We start from the raw sequence: 25808 nt of genomic DNA, 5'->3' as shown, positions 1-25808 counted from the left end.
AGCCTTCCCAGCATCCACATTGCACATGTGAATTATATAGCCCCATGTGCCAGCTGTTGGGTTCAGGGAGGCATTGTGAGGTTTCCACAGTGGCCCTACCATCCCCTTTACCTGCTGCACAACAAGAACCATGTGCACTACAGCAGCTGTCAATCTCCACATAATAATTCCCCATGCACCTCCTGAAGAGCAGGCTGGCTCTACATGAGGCAGCCATGCTGAAGGGGGAGGGAGCCACCCTCTGTAGAAGCCCACTCACCTTCCTGCCTTTCTCAATGTCGGGAAGGTAGCAGTGCCGTGGGAAGCCTCGTGCCGTGAACTTCTTCCCGGGGTTTGGGTGCTCTGGGCCCTGGCAGGGAACAAAGCAAGTCCTGCCATTTATACCACATCAAACCCAAAGGCAGGCCACCCATTCACCACCCCTCATGCATGCTGCTTATGGGCACCAGCCACCAGAAGAGGCCAGGAGTGAGATTCATTAGCCAGCTATGACTTTGGGGCACAATGAGGACAGAAAGGCTGAGTAAGATCCTAGAACAGAACCACTGAATGGGAGTCTCCCTGGCACAGATTAGGCATACAGGAGATGGGGTCTGCCACAGACCCATTGGTATGTCTACTGGATGTTGAGTCTGAGGTATCACCCTGGCGGCCACTGGCAGAAACCCTGACCTCTCATCAGTTGGTTTCATGGTTAAGAGCAATGAATTATGTTCAGCCCTATGGAGAATCTGCATAGAAGAGGGCAGTTCCCTGCTGGTCTGGCCTAGCCTCTTCTACAGAGGACGTTCCAATGGGAAACCCAGGAAAGCAGCGGTTCCTGGGCAGCTTACCTGGATCCCAGTGGGGATGTCATAGACAATGCGGATGGTTTTGCAGTCTGTGTAGCCCGGCAGTGAGTGGGGGATGATGTGGAACTCCATCTTCCCAGGGGGCTGGGTCCCAGTCTTCTCCCCATAGATAGCCTTACAGGTTGGGCACTGCAGGCTGCCATCCTGGGATGCACAGAGGAGGTGGTGAGAGCAAGCGGGGAGAAACATTACCCACCCAGACAGAGACCTTCCCTGCCTCAGAAGGGACACCTGGAACATGCCTTTGGGCCCAGAGAACAGTTGCTCACACATACCCCATCCCAGCTGTGGAAACAGACAACAGAGTCACTACCCAGTGTGGATACCTCCATGGCAGCAGTCGCACTTCCCGGGATGCCAACTTCCCCCCATGGGGGCTGTTCATAGCTCAGGGCCAAACTCAGCCAGAGTGTGACCTTGTTGAGCTGGTGTGAGTTTGGTGGGCTGTGCCAGGAATGGTTTGACCCACTATCTCCACTGCAGGCCCAGTTCTGACTGGGAGAGAGGGTTGGGGTCGGTGGGTGCAGTGACCAGGGAGGGGGAAGATCTGGAAATCCAGCTGGGCCTCAGATGGCCCCTTCATGTCACAATCATGTCCACTACCCATCAGGCCTCAGTCAGGGCAGGGTAGTGGCTCTGGTCCTCTGTGGCACTCACCTTGTTGCCATTGTTGTACATGGCGACCAGGCAGAGCAGGTGATACATGTGCCCACACTTGCCCAGTTTGCCCACCAGCTCTGGCTTCACTCCCTTGTGACTGAGGACGCCCTCGTAGCCGGATGAAGTGACCAGCCTCTCCATGCAGATGGTGCAGTCCTGCCAGGCAGACAGGATGGTGATCAATGCACAGAAGAAGCTCCAACCAGCCCATGGGCTTCACAGAGGCAGGCTGGGCCCAGTGCTTTTCCCCTGCCCCTGCCCTCAACCCTCTGGCCTTACCCTGCCGGCAGTTTTGCATCAGCTCCCTCTGACCTGAGGGGCACCAGGCAGCTGATTTCAGGCTGCAATGGCTTCCCAGCCTCTGGGGACAGTTCCTTGGTCTGGCAAATCTGCCACCCACCTAGCCTGTCTCCCTCAATATCTATCTGCTTCTCCCAGTGCCCTTCCTCTCTTCACTCATCCTCTCCCAATCCAGCTTTCTCTTTCCCTTTGGCCTCTCTCCATACACCTTCCCCTCCCTCCAATTCCTGTTGTTCCAGCTGCACTACCTCTGCTTGCTTTGGGGTCACTACACAGGGGAGCAAACAAAATAACTAACACCCAGCTGGTCCTGGTTACCTGAGTGAGCCTGACTGCTAGATGCCTAACTATTTTCAGCGGTCCCAGTTGCCTGCAGGGGTGCAGATGCCTGCTTAGGCTTATAAACATGCTTCCCTGGCTAGTCTTGGGTTGCTGACTTCTTGTTCTTGCCTGTTGGTTCGTAGGCTTCACCCTGCCTTCTGAACTCTTGTTCCAGACTTTACTCCAGACCAGGTAGCTGGCTCCTGGCTTGCGGCTTTAGTTTGGCAACTGTCCATGTTCTGGTCCCGGATGATTACAGCTGCCTGCTGTGGACCCCCAAGCTAGTGACTCCAGTCTGGATCCCTGCCTTCTGTTCCTATGCCCCATGCTTGCGGTTCTATCCAGAGTGATCACCTGTGTCTTGGGCCCTTACAGACCTTGACCTCCTGACCTGCCTGCTCCTGATCCCCTAATTCCTTCGGGGTCAAGGAGCAGCCCACATCCTAGCTCTACCCCTGGAAAGAAGTGAGAGGCTCAAGTACTTGGCCCTGTGGGACTGTCAGGTGAAAGAGTTCCCCTACCACCTGTCTCCCTCCAACCCTGGTGTCACGCAAGAATGTGGCAGACAGGAGTGAAAACATCCCTCACTGAGGCTCACAGCAAGCCCACACTGCAAATCCTTGCACACTACCCAGATTAACCTTAACTCTGCCCTATCAGGAATGCAAACCTTATGTTTTCCCATTATATCAAGCATCTAACAGGGACAGTGGCAGGATGGGCAGCATTAGGAAGGTGTGTGCATGACAGGAAGGCTGGTGCTCAGTATGGGGGTGCTAGAAGACTGTCACTTCTTGGCGGCAGTTAAGGGTATAGAGTATAGCAGTGGTGCATGGGGGAGGTATGTGGGAAAGGGTACAGTATGGTGGGGTCCTTATTGATGCAGCTTCATGCCAGGAGTGCTATGAGTGTAGCTGCCTTCCCTGAGCTTTAGATTGACCCAGGTAGTCATAAGCACTTAGGCTGTCCTCAGATGAGTTGGGTCCAGGTTACCTTAGGAAACTATAGAAAACCCAAGTGCCACCACCAGTCCTGAGGGCCCTCGATGTGAGCTGGGACCAGGCACTCACCTCATCGGGTGGGTTCTTCACCTTCTGGATGTAACGGCGCACCACATCTTCAGGGTTCTTGCCTGCCATGGGGAGAAACAGACAGTTGGGTCACATCTGGAAAGAGCTAGTCTCAGTCTGACTCCAGGCTGGGCTGGCCTCTGTCAGGGGGGCAGCAAAAGAGGAGGCCAGGATGGGTGGAGAGAGAACAGGTCTGCCTCATGCCCCTGAGCTGGAAGGAAGTGATGGGATCCTACAGGTCAGGGATGCGGGATGTCAACCCACCTCTGTGGGATCAGCTGGGATGTCCTTTATTAACTCTCCCCATCAGCTCTACAGGGTCCACTGCTGGGCAGTGACCACAGTGACTCCAGGAGGGGGTCCCAGTGACTCAGGAGGGGGTCCCAGTCCCAGCCCTGCCTGGTAGGTAGAAGTCAGACATTCTCTCTTTGTGCCAGTGGGTTTTATCTCTGGAGAGAATTATTATTCAATTCCCCACCCAGGCTAATACAGAACTGTGCTCCTAGTAGCTGCATATAGATTACAGCTATGGGGCTGGGATCCTCCAGGACAAGCACTGCAGTGACAGATGTAGCCTGAATAAGATGTGGGTCACGTAGTGTAAATTTAAACAAGCTGCTGCTTCCCATCCCCCATCCTCCCAGCAGCATCACTCAAGTAGACTAAAACCAAGCAACAATTTCTTAAAAGCTGCTTTTTTCCCCTGCATGTGACTAGCCTCCTGAAACACTTCCTCCCACCAGCTTCCTGGGGCTACTCAGAATCTCCATGAGGTCAGTGGCATTCAGCATATATGGCTGGTTACCTAGATCACATGGTACAGATGACGTAACCCTAAGAAACAGGAACAATAGCCAGCAGTCCCTTGTGGGGAGTAGATTCTCTTGGAGATCAGGGCATGTATGGGGGAGGTGGTCCACTGCTTGCTGTTGTTGGTCTACTGAGCCTTTGATCCCAGTGGCAGGGGTCAGTTCATCTTGGTGTCCTGGTGCACTTTGCCATGGACCACAGTATGAATCCAAAGGGCAAATGCCCTGTAACCCATGCACTGGGGGGACTAGAATTGGGACTTCACAGACAACTGCTCTGGGAAGCAGTTCAAGAAGCAGTGCCTATGCCTCGGTTTCTCTCTGTAAATTGGGGGTAATATTCCTTCTTCCCTCCCACCCCTTTCTCTACCTTGTCTATTCTGATTGACTCAGTACATGTCTGCCTGGCAGCCATGCTGCTGGGGCCACTGGGATGCTACCTCCCTGCCATGTTGGGGGTGGGTCAATCCACAGCCCCTTTGCTGTGATCTGAGTGTAAGGACATTCTTTACAGATTTTAAGGCCAGAAGGACAATTATATGCTCTGGCCTCCTGGATAGCAGCAGCCACTGAATTTCACCCAACAGTTCTGTGCTGAGCCCAATAACTCATGCATAGCTAACATCTCCTCCAGAAAGGCAGCTAGTGGGTGTTTGGAGATAGCTCATGATGAAGAATTCACCACTTCCTGTGGAAGCTTGTCCTAATGGCCAATCAACCTGGATGTTACAAAGAGATATGCCTTGCTTCTAGCTAGGAAATGTCTGGCTTCAGCTTCCAGCCATTGGTTTTTGTTCTGTTTTTTTCTGCTAGACTAAGCAGCTTGTTAGTACCTGGCCTTTGCCCCCCAGAACAGCGCTGGTGCACTCTGATCACGTCAATAAACTAAGTGGACAGAGCTCTTTAAGTCTTTCACTGTGGGACATTTTCTTTAAATTATTTTCCTTCTGAAAGAACAACAGTGCTGGGGGAAATCATTGTAAAGAGATCCTATCAGGGCCTGGTTTGGGGTGCTGCTGTGTCCCCCAGCCAGTTCCCTGACCATAGCCTGCACTTCAAAAAGCAGTTGGGCACTATGCTCCTTAAAAAGTCAGGGCCAAGGCTAGCGGTCTCTCTGGGAAATCAATGGGAACAAAAGGGAAACAGCAGTTGGGCATCTAAACCCCTTAATATTTGACAGTGTCAAACTACATGAGGGCCCTTGGATCCCATGGAGCCTTTTCTGCACATAGCATCCCACATCCTTTGCTGCCTCATCCCAGATAGTTGTTTCATGAGGAGTCTCCCAGGTGGCACTATGGCTACATGGCTCCAGGGCTGGAAAGGAAATTTTCCTGGCCACTGCCCTGGTCTGGGATGGGAGACCCAAGCAAGTAGGTGCAATGGTTGGTTAACATCTGCATTCAAATCCCACTGAAGCCTGCTAATGCCTCTGGGGTTCTTGGAGGGCTGCTGTCTCTATTAAAAGGCCCTCATGTAGTTGGACACTGTCTCTCAGATACAGCTGTGGGTAAGGAGAGGCTTGTTAGCAGGACTATGCGAGGAGGATCAGCTGGGCTGGAATAACAGGGGCAAGCTGTGGGGCCAGAGTGACATGCTTCTGCAGAGGAGGGTGGAGAAAGCAACCAGGTCTGGCTCCAGTTCTCAGCCCTGGGCTGTCACGAGCTTTGCCCTTCAGCCAGGCTTTGCTACAAGCTCCTGGCTGGGTCCCACCCTGTGGAGCCCCAGGGTTGCCTGAGGGCAGGTCAGCCACTGCTTGGGGCCATGTGGAGCAGGGAGGCTGCCTCTTACTCTTTTTGAGGTGTTTCTTCTTGGTTTTCCTGCAGATGCCATTGATCCCAGGCACTGGCTTGATGTCACTCTTGCTCACTGGCGGAGGGTGCAGGATGGGCTTTGGGGCTCGGGTCAGGCACACAGGCAGCCCGGCAGCACACATCAAAATGCCTGTCATCCCTAGGCCATGGCGAGAGAAGCCCAGAGTCAGACAGGGTGAAAACAAATACACTTACAGGGGCACTGCGATTGCCTCCTGAGTTGGCTTTAGCCACACGATCTCATCACACTCCATGTGTAGTGGGGGTACCTCCAGCAGTGAAGCGCAGACTCCCAGGCCTGAAGGGCACACTGGGCTCAGTATGACTTTCAGCCAGAGAGCCTGCACTTCACTGCTGGGGGTACCACCTCTTGGATGGCATGTGATGAGGAGATTGTACCAGCCGTAGCTAAGCCCCCCTCTCTGTTTCCATCCAACTTCACCCACCCCACTCCCACTGGCTCACCCACTCATCCAGTTGGCTTATCTACCTGAACATCTACCAGAGCCAATCATCATGCTAAATAGACCCCACCTTACTGGGTGATGTGATGTCTTGCCACTCTTACCTGCCAGTGCAGGGTGAACTGGTCCAGTCCCATTCAGGTTCTTGACTGGGAGGGCAGGAACCCTGAGGCGGAGACAAAGGAAGCTCAGAAGAGGGGTTTATCATTTTGGGGGAGATTCATGGAAGACCTTTGTGTAGAGAGCTAACTGAGCGTGTCTCCCCCATCACCCCCCTCAGTTACACTACTGCCAACCCACAGCCCCTCAGCACAGTTCCTGCTGCGTTGAAAGGCTTTGCCACAATGCAGCCTGTGCCTCAGTTTCCTTTCTTCACACTCCCTGCATGTAAGCCCTGTGGATGGAAAGGCCCCACTACATGACAACCCCACTGAGGGGTACCCGCCTGCTGATACCTACTTATCTTCTACTGGCCACAGAACACTCTGCTCCACAGGCCTGATGCCCCAGCCACTAGACATGTTTCTCACTCTCTCCATCCCCTTCCTGCTGCCTGTGCCAGGTTCATAGTTCAGGCAAGGTGGGGTAGCTCAGGCTGGAGTCCTGAGAGCATCAGGCTAACAGACTGTGGCAGGCCAGGCATGGATCTGAGTGAGGCACAGCAGGAGCTCAGTTGGGCATGATGGAGCTGGCAGCAGCTGGGAGCAGAGAGTCTGACCTCCTGGTGTGTACTAAGTGCTTTCCCAGGTACTTGTTCAGTCAAGCCCTGTGCTTGAGCATGTTCAATAGTGCTTAGGCCTTGAGGCTGAGCTAGAAGTCAGCGAGCCTAGTTCTGGTCCCTGAGGTGTCAGCAGGTTAAAGAGCTCCCTGGGCAGGGGATCCCCCATACTACCTGTGGCCTTGTCATACTGTCATGCACAAGGGAAGAGGAGAGGGGGCATGTTCCCTTGCTCAGAGGCTCTCGTAACCAGCAACAGCAGGACACAAGGCAGAAACATGTGCCCAGACCTCTGGGACTAAGCTAGGAGGGGAGCTTGGGGTCAGCAAAGGTGGGGGAGGCCAGAGCTGGAGAAGTACGTGAGCATTGGCCAGGCTGAATGGAGGATGGGGGCTGGAAGTGTTTGGGGTGCTGCACAGCTGGACAGAGACTTTGGCAAAGCTGGGAGGTGACAGAACCCAGCCAGTGAAAGAGGGACTGGGCAGTAACTCAGAATTGGGGTGCGCTGACAGAGCTGTGTGGAAGGGTCAACTGTCTGGTTCAGTGCTCTGAGCATGAGACCTACTATCTCAGTGCCACTGCCCACTCATATCGCAGGGTCCATCCTACCCTGGCATCCACTGGTACAGGGCATTTGAATGCAGCTCTCAGTTCCTTTTGCTAGGATCCACAGGCGTGAGGTGAACAGTCCCTGTTCCTTGCTGCCCAGGGTGAGCACAGGCAACCAGAGGGGCACATGCTCAGTCTGGAATGGCAAGGGCTTGCCCTGCTGCTGCTGCAGAGCACTGCAGTGTTGGAAGAGAGTGAATGCTGCACTGGCTCCCTGCCACCCTGTACTCATGGCTCTCCAGCCATCACCATCAGAGATGCAGGGAGCTGAAAGAAGCCCATGAGTCTGCAATGATCCTAGCCACGACACACATGCACATGCTCTACATGCACACACATATGCGCATACACACACATAAACACCTCACAGACAGAAACACAAACATGATTTAGGAACATACAGACTCACAAACACACACATACATAATCTCTCTGGGCATGAACTGACATATGCTTTCATAGCAGAGACGCATCTAAAGACACACATGCATGCACTGAGAACAGAGGCAAAAGGTCACATACAAAGCTCTTCCTCCCCTGCCCCCTACACAGAAAGTACTGGTACATATACACATACACTCCCATGGCGCATGCACACTTGTGTAACACACATGCAGTATCAGACGAAATCAGAGACTGTGAAACAGTGACGGTGAAGCTCTATCACCTGTACTGCTTACATACGAGCAAGCCAAGATGGACAATACACTGCAGGGATGGAACCTCTTTCCAGATGGCAACTAGATGAAACGGCTCTTTCCCAGCACTAGTTCCTTGCTGCTGAGGCTGGTCTAGAGAGATGGGTTTGAACCAAACCCCACAACACACAGAGAACTGAACTCTTTACATAGGAGAGGGCATTTGAATCCAGGTTCAGATCCCAATTTGTCACCACTGCACATATGAATACACACACCCACACACACATGGAGTGGGTGACCGGCGCAGAGCAAAAATATCCACTCATAGCCATGAGGCAGCCCTTCCCACCCTCTTTCACGCTGTCTATACCTGGGGTCCCAAACCCCTGACTGTTGGATTTGTGCTATCAGAAAACATAGCCCTTTGCACCTCATCTAGTCTGTCTAATCCAGAGTTGCCCAACCTTTTGCCCCATGGGCTAGATGGGCAGTATCAAAACCATCTGTGGGATAAATCTGGCCAGCAGGCTTGATCCAGTACATGGGGCCAGTACAGCAGAGGCCCTATCTGGCCATGGAGGGGTATGCAGCCTGACCCTGATCCATCTGCCTGGAAGCTGTGCCTGTAGCATGGGGAGTGGGTTGCCATGATCCAGACATGAGGCAGAGTGGCCCCAATCAGAAGGTGGGGGACAGAGGTGGAGCATCCCAGTTCTGATCTGGACAGGTAGGGTGGGTTGCAGTGTGGCAGGCAGCAGCTCAGCCTGATCCAGATGGGCAGGGTCTGGGCCTGGCCCTCATCCCACTTTGCAGCAGCGGCCCAGGTGGGGCTGGATCCAGCTGCATGGAGGTTTCACCACTCCCCTGCCACCAAATCTTCTGACCTGTGGGAATCCCCACAGGCTGTTTACCATGGTTCTGCAGGCTGGATTTGGCCTACTGGACAGAGGTTGAGCACTCCTGGTCTAATCTATCCTTTCCTACCTGTCTCAGGCATTTCCAAGGCAACTTCAACTGCAGTACCTAAGCACCACACATAGTTGAAACAATTTCTGACCCTAAGGATCTTTCCTTCCCTCTTCATCTTCCTTTGGCTGCCAGTTGCTTCTGCCAGTGTTTTTAGGGACTTTGTTGCCTAGATGCTCTTTATGGAAGAGGTTTCAGACTGGTTGGGATTCCATCTGGTCCTATCCACTAATGATGCCAGCTCCACCTGCTTCTCCCTTGTACTGAGTCCGAGCCGGAGTTTCTTTCGGTGCAATAAAGCACAGCTGCCTCACGCTCAGGGGCAGCACCATACCATCCTTTCCAAAGGCTGCAAGTTAGCACCACTCCTTTGAATCCCTAGCTCAGGGGTGGGGAGAGAACCCAGGCAATTGGCATCACATGGGCATGTTTGCTGTGTTGGCCTTTATTCCTTAGGAGATGCTGTCCCAACTGCTGCTTACAGGGGAGGGTTAAGTGCAAGCCCAGGAAGAGAATGATGCGGCAACTCATCCTGAAGGGATGGGAAATGGTCCCTTTTCTGAGAGCCTCTGTCTTTTCAGTATAGATACTGTTCCTCACCCCACAGCAACTTATGCACCCTAATGTGGTGAGTGGTGGTAGCAGGAGCCCTAGGCACTGCATCAGTGGGATGATTTGTGGTCTGGTATCATCAGCTGAAAGCCCAGTGAAAGTTTAGTTAAGTTCCTCAAAGCACTGGCCACACCCAGCCTGCACCACTTCTTAGCTTACTTAGGAGAAGGATGCTCTTCATTTACACAATCATTTCATCCAGGTTACAGGGATCTTGGGATGTGACGGCAGACTGGCTCTAGAAGCATGACTGCTGAATGGTGCCACCAGTCGACCCAGCATTAAGATGGTATCTGGACAGTAAGGCTGGGGAGCCTGAGGTGGTCAGGTGTGCTGTTGGTTACAGAAGCAGGCATGTCTTAACCATGTTAGCCAGGTGTGGTTCAATCTTGATTTGCTTAATGGGGCATCTTGGTGCCCATGGATAATGCAGTGGTGGAGGAGGAGATAGAGGGATGGGTACCATTTGTACCCTCTGGTGACTCATAAACTCCTTGAAGGCTTTCCTCTACATGGAGCAGGGAAAATATTGAGCCTTGCAGTAGCCTGTGCCATAAGTCTCTGAGGGTGGATGTTGAGGGGTCCATCCTACTCTTCTAGGATCTGACAGGAATGAGCCTGCAGCTGTTCAGCTTATGCTGCCTGGGTCCCTTATGCTTGAGATCTGAACTGTCTGAGCAATGGCATCAAAAGTCACTGAGATTTTAGCAGCACCAGCCCAGGGGGGGTCCCCCTTGGCTGAGGCCACAGGGAGAATGGCCACCAGCCCCTGCCTGGCTGTCTCTGATCCAAAACCTGACTCAGAGGATCCCATGATACTACACAGTGAGAGGTGCTGCTGCGTCACCACACCTTAGTCTTCCCAATAACCCCTGGGAGAGCAACGTGGGAAGCCAGGCAGCAGCTGGTAAGGCTGCTGGTATCTGGGGTCAGCCTCCCGGAGTACTGCACTCCTTACAGAAGCTGCTCCTCCCTTTCCAGAATGAGGCCTGCCAGGGATAGGGGTCAGCTCCACAGTTGCTGGGCCGCATGTTTTGCAGCACTTCCTAGGCTCCTGCTTGGCTTCACTGACCCAAATTCCAGTGACCAAATGCTGCTCTCATTTCTACTCTTCCATGCATCTGGCCCACTTGGGAGTCTCATACAGGAAGTTCCCTGGGAGGTGGCACACAACTGTCCTTGCTCCCATCCCACAGGAGGTAGACTGTGAGCAACAGATGGTGAGGCCCATATAGTTATAGACAGATGAAGGCCTAGTAGGATTCTGGATTTTGCCTGCATGCAAATAGGAGTTAGGCACCCAAGCACTCCCCCGCGGCACCTGTGGGCAGCAGTAGGCACCTAAAACACCTTTAAAACACCCCCTTAATGATTCACCTAGTGAGTAAACGTCAAGACTAGCAACTGAACACCACTGCCCAGACCCTTCTCTTCACTTGCTGCATGCCCATCTCTGACAGCTACTGTCACAGAAATGATGAGAGGGACCTTTATTCCCATAGGATCTTAGCACCAGATCTGGGTTCAGGTCTGAAGGTGCGGCTCAAATACTTCTAATAAACCAAGTAAGGACCATGCAGCCCAGACATCCCAACTTGAGAGGAAGTCTGCATGCTGTGACCCCTACCTCTCCCACGCCAAGCTCAGGAGCACTGCAACCAGTGACTGCCATGACCTAGAAGAGGTTAACTCTGATGCTATCCTGGGAGTACATGAGAAGCTTTGCTGTCCTGCTGGCTCCTGCCAGCCTGGCCTCCGCTCACAGCTCTGAGCTGGGGAATGTAAACAGCAAGCGAGTCCAACACAATCCTGCTGACCTCCTATTATAAATAAAACAAAACAGCTGCCATGCAACTCGGGGAATTTCCATGGTGTGTTTCCACTGCCCTTCCCCTTGGGATCGCACAGTCCATGAGGGGAAGGCTCCTGTGAGGGGGGAGTAAGTCGAGCGGGGAGTAAGTAGGGGTGGGAAGGCATTCGCCTTCTCTGGACAGAGGGGAGTTTTTCAAGCACCACAAAGCTCAGTTGTAGCAATCTGCTCAGCGCACGTTTCCTGCACTGCAGAAACCAGCACAGCTATTCAACCTGGCGAGCCAATATCCGTGGGGTTAGCAGGCCCTGGTTGTTACTAAGTTACACGCTGTGGCGGCTCAAAACATCAGGGCTACACTAGATTTGCCATGTTTTTGAAAGACCGCTGTCACTTGAGCACCGAGGGAATTGTGCTTGCCAAACGCGAAGGCTGGAAGGGGCAGTGGAGCAGCAGAGGCCGTGCCATGGACCCAGGTGGTGACATTTTCCTAATGCAGAAGCATCAGCCAGGTTTTCCAGAATGACACGTTGGACCAGCCCCAAATTTCCCAATTATTTTTTCTTAAATGGAAAATTGGGGGTTGGAGCAAACAAGGCTGTTCATGAAAAGTGTCTGCTTTCTCTGAAAATGCTCCGTCTCTTGTCAGGAAGCCAAACACCTGAGTGCCGAACTGTTTGGATTCGGAAATGAGATGACAGGGCCTCATGGATAATACAGCTCAGGTTCTTCATGTGCCTCAGTGGGGCACGCTCCCTGGCCTGTCTGCATCTCCCACAATGCACCAGGGCCAGGGACTCCCATCATGCGATTCCTGGGACACGTAGGAATCCCACGCTGCATCGCGGCCATTATAGTACGACCTCGAAGCTAACACTAGAGAGAGAGCAGGAGGCATCTGAAGTACCAGTCCCATGAGGGGCTACACAGCAATATTACCTGAAAATATTTCAGTATTTGAGTTGATGGAGTTTATGGCCCAATCCCCCCCCCCCCAAAAAAGAAAGAACACCCACAAGATTTTTCTCCCCCAGTCAATCACACGGTAAATTGGGGTACCCAAACAAAAGGGGCCCGATCCCAAGATGTTTCAGGCTCACTGCGAAGGTAACTCAAGCTGCGCCCTGATCGACCTGAAAGGCCCACCAACTCTTGCCCTGCACGCTGAATCCTTTGCGCTGTTTTAAAGGAAATGCATGAGTTGCTTAGTGAACGCAACTCCGCAGGGAGTGGGAATACTGGAAGCAGGGCTTTTCTTTCCTGTGCAGTGGTTTTCATTCGATTTTATAACTGGGAAGGTAAATGATTATTTGTGTTTGTTTGGACTGACATATTCCTCAGAAGGCATCTAGATACAGTCGCTGCGAGTGAAGCAGACCTGAACCAGGAGGCGATGCTGTCTGCACCCGGGGGGCCCAGGCATCACGGCCTGGGGAAGTCACCGAGGTTCGCTCTGTTCAGGCAGTTTTTGAGTGGGAACCTGGGAGCAAGCCCCTCAGGTTCTGGGGCATGGCGGGAAAATGAGGTTTGATTGCCCCATACCCACTTGCTCCACAAAGCCCCAGAACAGCTGGGCCTGGATGTAGGCAACTGCCTTTTCCAAAGTCTCGTGGTAGATTCAGCCCAGTCTTCACTCCCTGCCTCCCTCCAACTCCATTGCAATGATAGATGCCAGCAGCATCAGCCCCTGTGGTAAACATATGCTGGAGAGTGGAGCCTGGGCCATCTGCTCTTTACCTCATCCTGAGGAGACATTTCATAATCCCAGCAGGAAGGAGCAGCGGCAGGGAGATTCAGATGGGCTGACTCCTTCTTTGCTCTCCTGTGCAATGGGCCAAAGCTGCTCTCCCTTCCCCTACTGCAGGCGTCAGAGATAGGAGCAGGGTCCCCTTTGCCCCTGTAGTCTGCAAGGGGCTTTGCAGATGGTCCCTCCTTGCCATCCAGCTCTGTTATGCTGGTACGTGAGCTCTCTTGATTCCCTCCCACCCTGATCTGCAGCATTCCTTGCTGATTCAGCCCCAGGCCCAGTGCCACTGTGTTAATGTCCCTCAGTCCTGGCCAAAAGATGTCCTTGCACTTCCTCCCCCGCATGGCACACACCGGTCTGCCAATGCATTAGCTATGCCAACCCTGTTCCTTCCCGGCTCTGCCAGAGAACCCCAGTCTCATCCTGCCATGCACCTCTTACGCTCACAAATGTGCCAATACACACAGTCCTTACACCTTAGTACAACACACCTCCAGTCCCTGCCCAGTACACAGCTCTGCCAATGCCCCTTCTTTCACAACCATCCCCACTCACACATCCTGGCTCTGCCAGGCTTTTCTCCTTCAAAATCTACTGCAGCATCTCTCCTTGGACAGACGGAGCCATGCTGTTCATATCCAGGGCTGGACTGAAAACTCCCACCAATCATAGCATAGGACACTCAAATGTCAGGGGAATCCAAATCTACAGCAGCCAGCCACCTTTCTCTTTTACTCCTGTCCTCAGGCCCATGCTGCCAGCTATCAGACCTACTCTCCAGTTATGTCCCTTGATGTGCCATCCTCACTGCCTCTCCCCCTGGCGGATCTGGTCCTTCTCCTTCTTTCTAAGCAGTAGCCTCCTATTGCATTAGCTAGACAAGCTGTCCCTCCTTTCCAGCTGCTTTTCTAGCCCCCAAGGACTCCTCTTGCCTGTGAAAAGCCTGGACACTCAGGAACAGCTGGAGTCAAGCAGGAAAGACCTACCACCTGCTCTCACAACGGTCCACCAGCAATTGCACCATGAACCACAGTACGGGAGTGTCTGCTCTAGAATAAGGAAGGCCTGTACGGCCCAGCCTAAGGTGAATACAGAAGGAGAAGAGCAACTAGGCTGGACTACCTTTCTCTACCATGGAAAAACAGCCCCCACCAGGGCTTGTTGACTTTCACTGTTAGAGTTGGTTTTTTGCACGATACTGCTGCTGACACATACACACACACACATGCACACGCGCGTGCGCATTCACCATGCACATGGGCAGGTCTAGGATCTTGAAAAACGGCATGCAGCTGGTGTGGCACATCTTCACACATAACACAATACAATTTTTTCTCCTGTTAAAGAGAAACTAGGAGCCTTACTAATATGCTAGGGGCCTCGCAATATATTATACAGTTTAAGATCAAAGCAAAAATAAATATAACTTTATTGGAATGTTCACTAATTTGCTGGAAAATGTATTTAATTTAAAAACACAAGAAACTAGGCAAAAGATAGTCAAAATAATAAAAAGATTCTGTTCCATTAGCCCTGAAGTCATTACTGTTAAGTGTACATCTCTCATGCAGATTTGCAAAACAAAATCTAGAGTGTCTTGATAATCTCTCCAGTGCTTCAGTCAGTCATTTGTACACCTGAATTAATATTATCACACCTAAACTAAGATTTTTAGCTAGAGCTAATAAAGCAGTTTGTGAAACAGAAGAGAGACATTACCAGGAATGACTAACAGACATCAAAATTGCAGGAAATAAGATAGTTTGAATAGTAGAATATCAAGGGATATTAAAAAGGAGGGATTTTCACTAACACCTAGGGAATGAAGAGAGAGTATCAGGAATCAAGTAGATGATAATGAACTATAAAGTCAATTGACCACCCTCAGTACTCCTGAATAGAAATGTGCTGCCCTTTCCAGGCAGTTGGTTTTAACGTTTGGATGGAGCAGGAATCAAAGAGGAGTGCAACTGCACTGCTGCACCCCCAACTCCGCTGCTGCATGCACACACACAGGCACACAGAGATTGGCCCTCAATCCTCCAGACACCATGGTTTGTATAAACAGCTTGGACTGGACAAAGTTACTATAGCAGCAAGAAGCCAGTTCAGTGCTAGAGCTAGCATTCTTGAACTCAGCAGCTGTCCAGCAGGTATAAATTAGGCCTGTTGTGACTTCATCCACAGAATGAAAACAGTAATGATATAGGCCTGATTCTACCTCCAGTGAGGTCAATGGTGAGTGACAGCAGGTGGAACCAAACACTGTTGAGAAACTCAGACGCTGCACGGGTAGCCAGCCCTTGACCTGACATCACTGTCAGGGCACAAAGGCATCATGACCTGCATTTCTGGGCTCTAGTGAGTTTGCAGCAGGAAGCTCATGTTATTGAAAACCAAATGTTTGCTAATGTCCTGTGCACAATCCTGGGAGTTGCTGAGCACCCCTCAGCTCCCACTGACAGTAGTAGGCATCGTCCAGTGCCTTGTGCTACATGTCACCATTCATACCAGTGCTTATGGGTGGAAAATGACACCTTCTCAATCCAGTTATGTTCTACATCCACTTGTTCTTGGGTGAAAATCAGAGTTCGGTGGGTATGGGAAGCCCCCAGCACCAAGCAGGGAGGAGCTCTCCACGTTTACTACTGGCAACAGCCAATAGGTTTCTTGTTCTAGTGCCTCAGGGCACTTGCATGGCTTGCTGGCATCTGAACTAACACCCTCCATTCATCTTACTGTGTGCACAGGCAGGGGGGGTGGACGAGCTAGAAGCTTCAGTCTGAACTACCTGGCCAGGCATACCAGCAAATGCCAGCAGCCTTGGTTTCCTCCTCTTGGTTTTCTGACTTTGCTGATCAGCCAGACTGGGTTTGTATTTCTGTAAGGTAGCTGGACCGCAAGGATGTTCAATAACTGTCCAGAAACTTTGTTACAACAGACTTGCCCTATGGGACTTCACCCTGCTTCACAAGGTGAACACTGGCTAAGCTTAAACCCCTGAGAACTTGGTTAGAAAGTGTTAAGATGCACACCACATGCATGCAGCTTCCTCTCATGTATACCTGTGGAAATCTCCATTACTTCCACAGCAATTACATCAGTGAGAGGAGCGTCTCTGCTCTCCCACAGATTTTCTGTGACTTTGGACAAGACCCTGACTCTGTTGACGCCTCCATTCCCCATCCATAGCATGACCCTCCTGTACGTGGGAGATGCTTAAGTAAAACTGTAATGGCTATATGTGAGTACGACAGGCAGACAGGTTGATAAGTACTTCCTGTAGAATGGGTGAGGTTCTCTACAGCTCTTGGGGTTGGCTAATTGTTGTTAGGAGAGAGCTGAAGTCAGGTCCAGACTGGGCACGGTTGAAAAATCCATCCAATCCACCTATCTCTGAACAGATCTGCTTCTGCCCATGTCAGTGCAGAAATACAGCAGTGATCATCTATACACTGACATGTACAAGCGAGGGCTCATGTGTGTAGTCCCTGAGGTCCATCCCCTCAATGAATGGGTCTGGAGCAGTTAATGTGTTAGCGGGGGCTCTTCAGGCACTAGAGAAAAGGACAAGCATACATACATATATACAAATACAGGTTTCCCTTGATTTATGCGGTACATCCATTCCTGGAAAACGGTGCATAACTTGAATTCACATAGAGGGAACGCACTTTACAAAGTAACAAACAGGGATACGTTCCAAGACCTCGACTGTACAGGCCCCGGGACCCATTGTTACCACTTTTACAAGACCAGTTTGGTACTCACCAAGAGCAGACAGTGCACTCAAGCACAGGGTTCACCTGCACTTCATTGATGGACCAGGCAGAGGGGTAGGAGAGAAGCTAGTGGGATGCTTAGAAGCCATAATGGGGATGGCAACTACAGAAACACGTCACAAACGACTGAGGAGCACAGATCCACACAGGAGACCATATTTTGGTGTACGTCACTCCCACAATGCACCACACAAAGCAGCTGACTGCAGACTTCCACCACACCAATCACATAAAAGTGAATTTACCTCACATATAATAAATTTTTGGTATAAAAATTGCGTAAGAGCAAATTGCACATACAGAACCCACATAAAGTGAGGGAACCTGAAGTATACTTCTGCTTAATGGCAAACACCTCATATATTGTACCAAAAGTTAACTCTTCAATGGCTGGCATTTTCCAGACTGACAGCTAAATGAATGCTTTGGTGCCAGCAATTAAATATATGGACCCCCCCACTTTCCCCCAGTGCCCAAGGGGATACCATTAACCTCAGTGAACCCTCAGCCTTATCCCAAATTAACTCCTGGAGGGACTGGATGCCATGATGGTTAAGAGGCCTCCTCTTACCACCTCCTCTGGCTCAGGCCATGGTATATCTCATAATGCTCCCCAGTCTCACAGTGTGAAAAGTTCCAGTCCTTCTGCCTCTTTTCTAATGGGAAAGGGTCTGTTCTGTCTGTTTCAAGTCCAGCCCATCTGTTTGCCTGCCAGCTGGCATCTGCCATCTGAAACTGGCAGGGCTGAGGATATGGAACTGCTGGAGAAAAAAATGCCAGTGATGGGAACCTCTTAGAACGGAGGTAGACAATCTGCAGCATGGGTGCCATAAGTGGCACAGGCACTCTGTGTATGGCACACAGCAAACCATGGGGGAGGCAGGCAGCAAAGCAACAGATAGCACAGGGAACAGAAAGCAGAGCAGCAGACTGGACAGGAAGCACATACCAGGGAAAAGAAGGCCGAGCAGCAGATCATTCAAGGGAAGGAAATCAGAGTGGCACTCAAGGAGGGCCTGGGGCTTAATCTGGAAAAGTTGGCCCCCACTGCCTTAGAACATCTGGCCCAGGCACTGGTGTCTCTAGAGGGCACTCTGGTCCTTCAGGGACAGATAGGGCACAAATAATATAACAGTCCTCTCCCCTACTTACCAGTAGCCCCTGGTTTGCTAGTGCAGGCCCATTCCCAAATGGGGACAGGTAGAACTGGCCAATGTACAGGAGATAAGACATGTGGAGGCCTGAAACCGAGCCCCAAAGCCCACAGCTCTGATGCACTTATCCTCAGTGAGACCTCACAGAGGTGAGACAAACCACTACAGTTAAAGACAAGGCTCCTATTCATTTTGATGGGAACTGGCTCTGAGCCAGAAAGAGCAAATTCCAATGGTGCTGACAGTCTGGGGCCAAATGTCCACGGACTTCCATGGGAGGAGGTGCCAGCTCTAGAAAACACCACTGTGGCATTTCCCGCCTCTCCTTGTGCCCTTGCTGCCAGATCACTCACCCAGCTGCAAGCTTGATCTTATGGCTGTGACCAAGGCCAGGGGTTGTTCTGTGCCATTCCAGAGATGTCAAGCAAGAGAAAGCTGCTTGGTGCATGTGCCTCTGTGCTACATGAACAGGCTCAAGTGGTTCCCAGATCGGGCAGGTTTATAGAGGACCTTAATCCCCTTCTGTACATTGCACATCCCTGCCAGTGACATCACAGCCTGTATAAAGTGTGGGGGAGGTCTGAAAAGAGCCACCAGCTGCCGTGGCCATCTGAATAAGAGATTATGGGAGATTACAGCGTCCTTGCTGGATTTAAGGTGGAGACAGCTGTTGAGGCAGAGCTCTCTCCCTCCACAGAGAGGGACGATGAGTTTGCTCCCTCCTTGCCCAAGTGTGTGGGTATCAGGTTGAGGGGGAGATTACACTTCAGCCTCCAGGTCTCCCTGCTTAGTTCCAGTGTAGTTAAAAGGTCAAGAAATAGCTTGTTTAACAGAAATCTTGGTGGTGTGGACATCCTTCATTTGTAGTCTCCAGCTGGAGAATCACAGAATCGTAGACAAGTAGGGTCTGGAGGGACCTCTGGAGGTCATCTAGTCCAATCTACCACCTCAGGTAGGATCATCTCTATCCAGCAGAGCTTCAGCAGTTTTCACTGGTACTAGTGCCCCCTAGTAATTTGGTTCTGTCCTTTGAGCATAAAGCCTTTCAGGTGCCCATTGTTGGGACCTTCCCTCCTGAGAAAACCCAAAGGACTTTGCAATCTGACCAACAATTCTGTGCACACATAGCTGGCTTCCATGGCCAATTTATACCATATGACAACATGGCCCTGACCCTAAGTCCCCCGTTAGAGATGCCTGTGTTAGAAGCATTATAACTGTCCAGCTGCAGCCACTGTTAAGGCTCCCTGGGTGGCTTTGACAGCACCCACTTCTGCCAAGGCTGCCCCTACCCTTGCCAATTGGGAGGCAGGGCTGGGAGGTAGCTGCCTTGGAGGCAAGACAGCTTCCCACAACAAACCCCTACCCTTGTCTGGAAGCCAAGGTCTGACCCCCATACCCTTTGCCAGCCCAGAGCTGGCACCTGGGGGAGTCTTGAGTTTCCCCTGGCTGTTGTAGCAGGGCAGAGCAGGGCAGGAGTAGACCTACACCAAACTGCTTCTGTCAGGAGCAAATTTGCTCCTGATGGGCACACATGTAGACATGCTCCCAGGCAAAGCTTACTGCACCTTATTTGACTGTGCAGTAAGCTTAAAGCACATTAGTACCAGATATAGATGTGCCCACTATGTAGCATTTTTCACTGCTGAGTGCTCCTTTATGTGTGGCTCACCAGCAGAGCCCTAATTTATCCATTATTTGCTTTACAAGGAGTAGGAAATGGGTGTACAACTTGATATTTTATAAAACAATCATACAATTAAAGACTGTACTGAAAGGAACATGCATGTCTTATTATTATGTGCTGCAAACTCTTTGGAGCAGGGTTTACATTTTCCATGACGTCTGAACAATAACTGTCTAAAAACTTTGTTACCACAGACTTGAAGTTGCCCCATGGGACTTCATGCTGCTTCAAAATGTGAACACTGGCTAATCTTAAGCCCCTGCAAACCAGGTTAGAAAAGGTTAAGGTGCATATTACCTCCATGCAGCTTCCTGCCACAGTAGAGAAAGTAGCAAAGCAACCAGAATAATTGGGCTGGCTCTCCCTTTTCAATCTGCTTAGTTTGTTGTGCCAGTCCAGGGCAGCTGTGTATTTGTGTGGGGCCATGTTTCTCTTCATGAAGGCTTGAATGAAGAGGCAGCATAACTCAAAGGGAGCATAGATGGTGGGAGGAGGGCATTGGAGGGGAAAGAACCTCTCCCCTCGAATCCTCAAGTTCTAATACAAAGTGGACACTTGCAGCCAGTTCCCTCAGCTCCCCGTCACCTCAAAAAGCAACACCTCCCCCCACCTGTGGGGAGCTGGTAGGGGGACTCAGAGCACTTCTCCTCTAGCCGGCTGCTTCACCGCTATGCCCACATCACCTCTTCGTGCAAGTTTGCCAGACTCCCTGCAATGAGTGTGCTGGGTCTCAGCCCAGTTCCTGTGGGCAGGTGCTCTGATCACAAAACCCACTCTCACAGTTGGCACTAATGGGTGCCTGGCTGGCAAGTGCCAGCTGAGAGGCTGTAGCTTAACTGAGCCATCAGCTCAGTTCCCTCCCTCTCCTAGAGGCAGAGGTCCCCTAAGTTATGGCTTAGCCAAGCAGCTGCAGTGCATGCACTGTGAGTCAAAGCCTTCAAGTCTGCAGGGCTTTCCCACCAGCCCCTATCCTCATCAGGTACTTGCTTCACCTCCCCTGGAAGGAGCAAGTTGGCTCTGAGGGCTCCTACCTGTCCATGTGGGGCTTAGGGGGGCAGCACGGCATCTGCGGATCAGAGCAGAGTAGGGCTTTGATCAACTTCCACTGCTGCAGAAATGAAAGCACAGTGTCATCAGGGGAAGGAAGCTTGCACCAGGTGGTGGCCTCAGCCCAGGGCACAGATGGCTTAGCAAATCAGCCCCTGCCACGCTGGGCTGAACTGTGCCAGTCTGCTTGTATGTCAGATGTGACAAGAACACAACTCCATGCCTAGCTAGCCCTGGTTGTTATTATTGATACTCAGACAGCATCAAGAGACCTGATGGTGCTAGGTGCTGTACAACACAGTGGGACACATCCCCTGCCAGGAAAAGCTAGCTAATTCTGTTCAAAACCAAGTAAGGAGATGAAGTGACTTACCCAAGGCTGCAAAGCAAATCAGTGGCACAACCAAGAGTAGAACCCAGTGTCATACACTCTCCCCAAACCACCTGCCTCTCTTTAACCGGTCCCTCCGCATCCGAGTCTCCCTGGCCCATTTCGTGGTGGATCCTACATTCTAAGCTATCCTGCTGCCTCAAGCCTCTCCCTGCTTCTGTTAAGGACAGGTAATGAGGGAGGACCATACTGCCACCATCCTCTAGACTTCACCAGCCTGCTCTTTCCACTAATCCCAAGCCCACCTTTCTGTAGAATGAGACAGGAGCCAAAACCTTGGTCTGGCTGGTCTAACACTGGAGTAGCATCTTACAGGGAGAGCAGTTTCCTGGACCAACACGGGACCAGGCACATTAGAATTTAAGTAGTTACATGAGTCTGGTGGAACTGAGCCTAACTGCAACATTTTGCCCGATCAGCGAGTTTTGCTCACGGGGCGGGGCATTGCTGGGTAGGACACACCTGTATACTAGCTGAAAGCTAGAGCCAAGGGAACCTGTACAGCTGGGTGCAGCATCCAGCAATGGAATAACTTCTCTAGGATACATGGACAGCAATGTGTAAGCCCTTCACAAACCTATCAGGGATACCACAGAACTGCATGAGATTCTTAGATTGCAGTAACAGACTGCAGCTGGGTGAGGGTTCAAGACTGGAACAGCAGAAGATGCTGCAGAAAAGGAATCAGAGACAGCGGCAGAGCTACATGAAAGGGCCCAGGACTAATCAAGAAGGGGGAGCTCTAGATCAGTCTTGGAGAACTGGAGCATGTGTGTGTAGGATATGGACTGAGATTAGCAGAAGGGCTGTGTCTTGTGAGTGCAGAGATGTCTGTGTGTGAGTGGATGCAATCGCCCAGGCACTGCCTGTGTGTGCATGCATGCATATGCATCTGTGTGTGTTCTCATACACATGTGTCTTAGAGAAAGAGAAACAAGTATCAGGAAACAAGTATCAGGGACAGGATATGAGTACAGGTCTTATATTGTATGCAGCAGGTAAGTCTATATAGTGAAGTATTTATATATGTGTGCTTGATATTCCTGCGAGAAAGTCTATGTGTTCACAGGGATGAGTACATATATGAGATAATCCCCACACCACTGAGAGTTCATGGATGCAACATGCTTAGGCATGGCAGTTTGTATATCCATGTGCATACATTGGATATGTGTCTGTACTATCTGTGGCATTGTATATAGGTTAGTGTGCATTAACAAGCACATGGAAAAGGATGAGATCCCTGTACATTGTATGAATGTACATGCGTGTGCACATATGTATGGATGCAGTGGCTTTTATGTGTGTGAGATCCCCAGGACAGAGCACATGGGTGCATGTGGGAGCCAGTTATATGTGAGAGCCCCATGGCAAATAAGTGCATGCAAACACATAGGAGATGGGTATTTGCATGTGAGATGCCCATGGCTGTGTATGTATACAGGTGCATGAAGTCCTGTAACAGGGTCTATGTATACACCTACCTGGAAACTTCATCTCTGACACCTCCCAGCTGACTAGATCCTGCAGCAAAAGAGGGCTCAGAACTGCCTCATGACATGGCTGTCAGCAGCCCCTTCAATTCCATTCAAGAAGCCCAGCTGCAAAGGCATGACTGAAAAGAAGCAGGGTTCCCACGGGCTAAGGTAGGCACATGAGGCAGGCCAGGTGGCTGCAGGAAGCTGGTTTCTCTGTTTTCAGTGCAGAAAGTGGATGTGTGGGAAGGGAAGTGCATTTTCTCACGTCAGCTTGTGAACTTGTGGGTGTATCAGGGGACCACAAGCAGACAGTGCTGTGAGTTCACATCCCTCCCCACCTAACCACAGCTGAAAGGCGGGCCTCAGCCAGTTCATCGTTTCCTACGCTGCCAAGCAGCTGTGGCCAGGCAACCGAAGCAGCAAGAGGCAGAGATCAAAAGCAGATGAGAAACTTGAGAGAACATTCTGTAAGCAGCTGCCTTAAGAGCAGGGCCTTGTGATCTTTCAGAGCTCCCACTAGCCAAAGCATAAGCGAGGGGAATCTACCTAAGAAAGTGCCAGGGAAAAGGCTGGTTTTGCTCATTCACATGTAGGCCCACAGGTAGGCTACTCTGTAGACCAGCAGGTGGGGATGCAGACTGCCTGCAGCTAGAAGGAGCAGAGCCCAGCTAGACAATGCCCATTGAGCCCAGTAGCTGGTTGTGGAGAAGGGGCAGTAGTTGGCAAGGGACTAAAAGGAGGGACACACCAAGGACATGATAATAGGCTCTGTGACTGGCTTTTTATTCAAGCTCAAGTCCCATCAATAGCATGTAGAGTGAAAGCTCAGGTGGCACAGCCCTTTCTATAAACTCTGTCCATAGAGTGCCCTTTGTCTCTAAACCTCAAGCCTCAAGGCCAAATGCAGCCCTGCCGTAAGCAGACGCAAGTCTGATGAGGCCAATGGTATCACGCTCAGTGGAAGTCCCAACAGCTAATAGGAGAAACCAACTCCTTCAATGTGCTTGGTGCTGGCATCTTATATGTATTTTCCAGAGTGGCATTCTCCATGCATTACATTTTGAAAACTGATGCTGACATAGTCTGTGCATGACTATTTCATGCTAGGGCTGGACATGGGTAAGAGTCCAGTTGTGAAGCAAGGTTGACTGAATGCTTTTGAGTCCTCCAAGTGTCAAGCATGGCATCTATAGAAGTACCTGGCTCTGGAAGCATTTGGGTAATCAGCTTGTGATGATAGGAGTGATAATTTAAATACACTCCTGAATTCAGTAGAGTAGGGAACTGGGTGATGGTCCCTCAGTGAAGGAGTAGCTGGTAGGTGGTTAAATAGAGAAAGGGCGACTCTACACGTTCATTTAAGCACAACTAAATTTAATGAACAACTAAATTTAATGCACATTAAGTTAATACATAATAAGTGATATTTGGCAGGTGCCTACATATGCTCCTACTGGCTTGGCAGACCCGGCACCAAAGTTAGTGGCAGGTCACGTCTACATGTGCATTAATGTGCTTTACCTAATTGAGCCTACATTTGATATCTGCATTTGTAGGTATCAAATTTAGGCGTGATTAGCCTAATTTTGCCATTTGTGATGGCACGTGTAGACGTGCGCCTGTAATGCATATTAAATCAAGCTAATGCACATTATCGCATCTCATGTTGACACGCCCCAAAGGGTCTTGCCTAATGCTTCACACAATCAAAGCTGTTTAGTTCTTCTCATTCACGCCTGACTGTCTTTACTGAACCCAGTAATCACTATATGTCTAAGGCAGAGAGGTAAAGTGCCCATGGACAGGGTTGTCAGCACTGTGTATCAAGCTATGCTGAGACAGCAACAAAGAAGCGGTGTTGAATAGGAAGCCATTAGACTAATGACAGATGATACAAAAGTGCTGGGATCCTATGATCCCTGCTGACTTCCTGTCCCTGGGGCAGGGGGCTGGACTAGATGATCTTCGAAGGTCCCTTCCAGCCCTAATGTCTATGAAATCCATGAAATCTATGAAGTCAGCAGAGGAGGAATAGATGCAGGGTTGGGTCTTACTAGGATGTGAGAGGAAAAAAGCAGAAAGGGATACCTCAGAACCCCAATCTCTACCACTGTCACAACCATGTTCAGGGACCCAGTCACAACATGGCTGTCCCTTGAGCCAGTCATAGCCCAATTCACTTTTGCAATATAGACAAAAATTGGGTCACTAATGAAGTCAAGTAAGGGGGCTAAAGGTGGGCCATCTGTGTGTTGCTCTGGGCCACCTGTGTGAATTTCCTGCTGCTGTAGAAAAGTATGCAAGTGATTTGCATTAATGCTGGCTCTCTCTCTAGTGTCTTTGCTGAATAAACTTTTCTACTGGAAACACTTTACAATCACTGCTGTGAGATACTCCTCAAGCAGGGCTAGAGGGAAATTCCACACTTCCGCCCAGCTCAGACTGTCAGTATGGACTATCAGGCTGCATCCACCAAAGTGCTAGGGGCTCTCAGGCTGAGAACACAGAGGAGGGGTGTGATCAAAGAGGGGACAGTGACACATCTTTTTTCAGCCAAGTTGCACATGGTTCTGTGAGCTGAATCCTGGTCTGTTGCAGGGCTGATGCTGCTTTCAATGGGAGGTACACCTGTTTAACCTGGAGTAGAGTTTTGGCCTTTGTGGCCTTCCCACCCTGCGGTTTCCTAGCCTCTAATCCAGAGGTGGGCAAAATATGGCTCAGGGGCCAGATCCAGCTCACCAGTCCATTCTATCATGCCTGCGGGGTCTCTAAAGATTTAGAAAATTAATAGTTCTTTGCTCTTAGCTGCCTGTCAAAGATTACATGAGCCAGGGGCAGTAGGACCCAGAGGAAGCTGGTGGCAGGACCCAGCAGCAA

At 50.8% G+C, this 25808-nt stretch overlaps 1 protein-coding gene across 1 annotated transcript in view; it reads right to left on the bottom strand.

Moving 5' to 3' along the window:
• DTX1 (deltex E3 ubiquitin ligase 1) overlaps positions 1-25808 on the bottom strand; it is an 86321-nt gene that overhangs the window by 6325 nt on the left and 54188 nt on the right. The window contains exons 3-8 of the mRNA XM_019539331.1: positions 6394-6455; positions 5803-5964; positions 3203-3264; positions 1509-1667; positions 834-995; positions 260-349 (exon numbers count right to left, since the gene is read on the bottom strand). Of these exons, the coding sequence (XP_019394876.1) occupies positions 260-349; positions 834-995; positions 1509-1667; positions 3203-3264; positions 5803-5964; positions 6394-6455 (697 nt within the window). The remainder of the gene's footprint in view (positions 1-259; positions 350-833; positions 996-1508; positions 1668-3202; positions 3265-5802; positions 5965-6393; positions 6456-25808) is intronic.

The sequence above is a fragment of the Crocodylus porosus genome, unplaced genomic scaffold, assembly GCF_001723895.1.
Source record: "Crocodylus porosus isolate Cpor-Errol unplaced genomic scaffold, CroPor_comp1, whole genome shotgun sequence".
Taxonomy (NCBI): Eukaryota; Metazoa; Chordata; order Crocodylia; family Crocodylidae; genus Crocodylus; species Crocodylus porosus.
The sequence above is the reverse complement of the archived record's forward strand: the minus strand, read 5'-3'. Positions and strand labels throughout refer to the sequence as shown.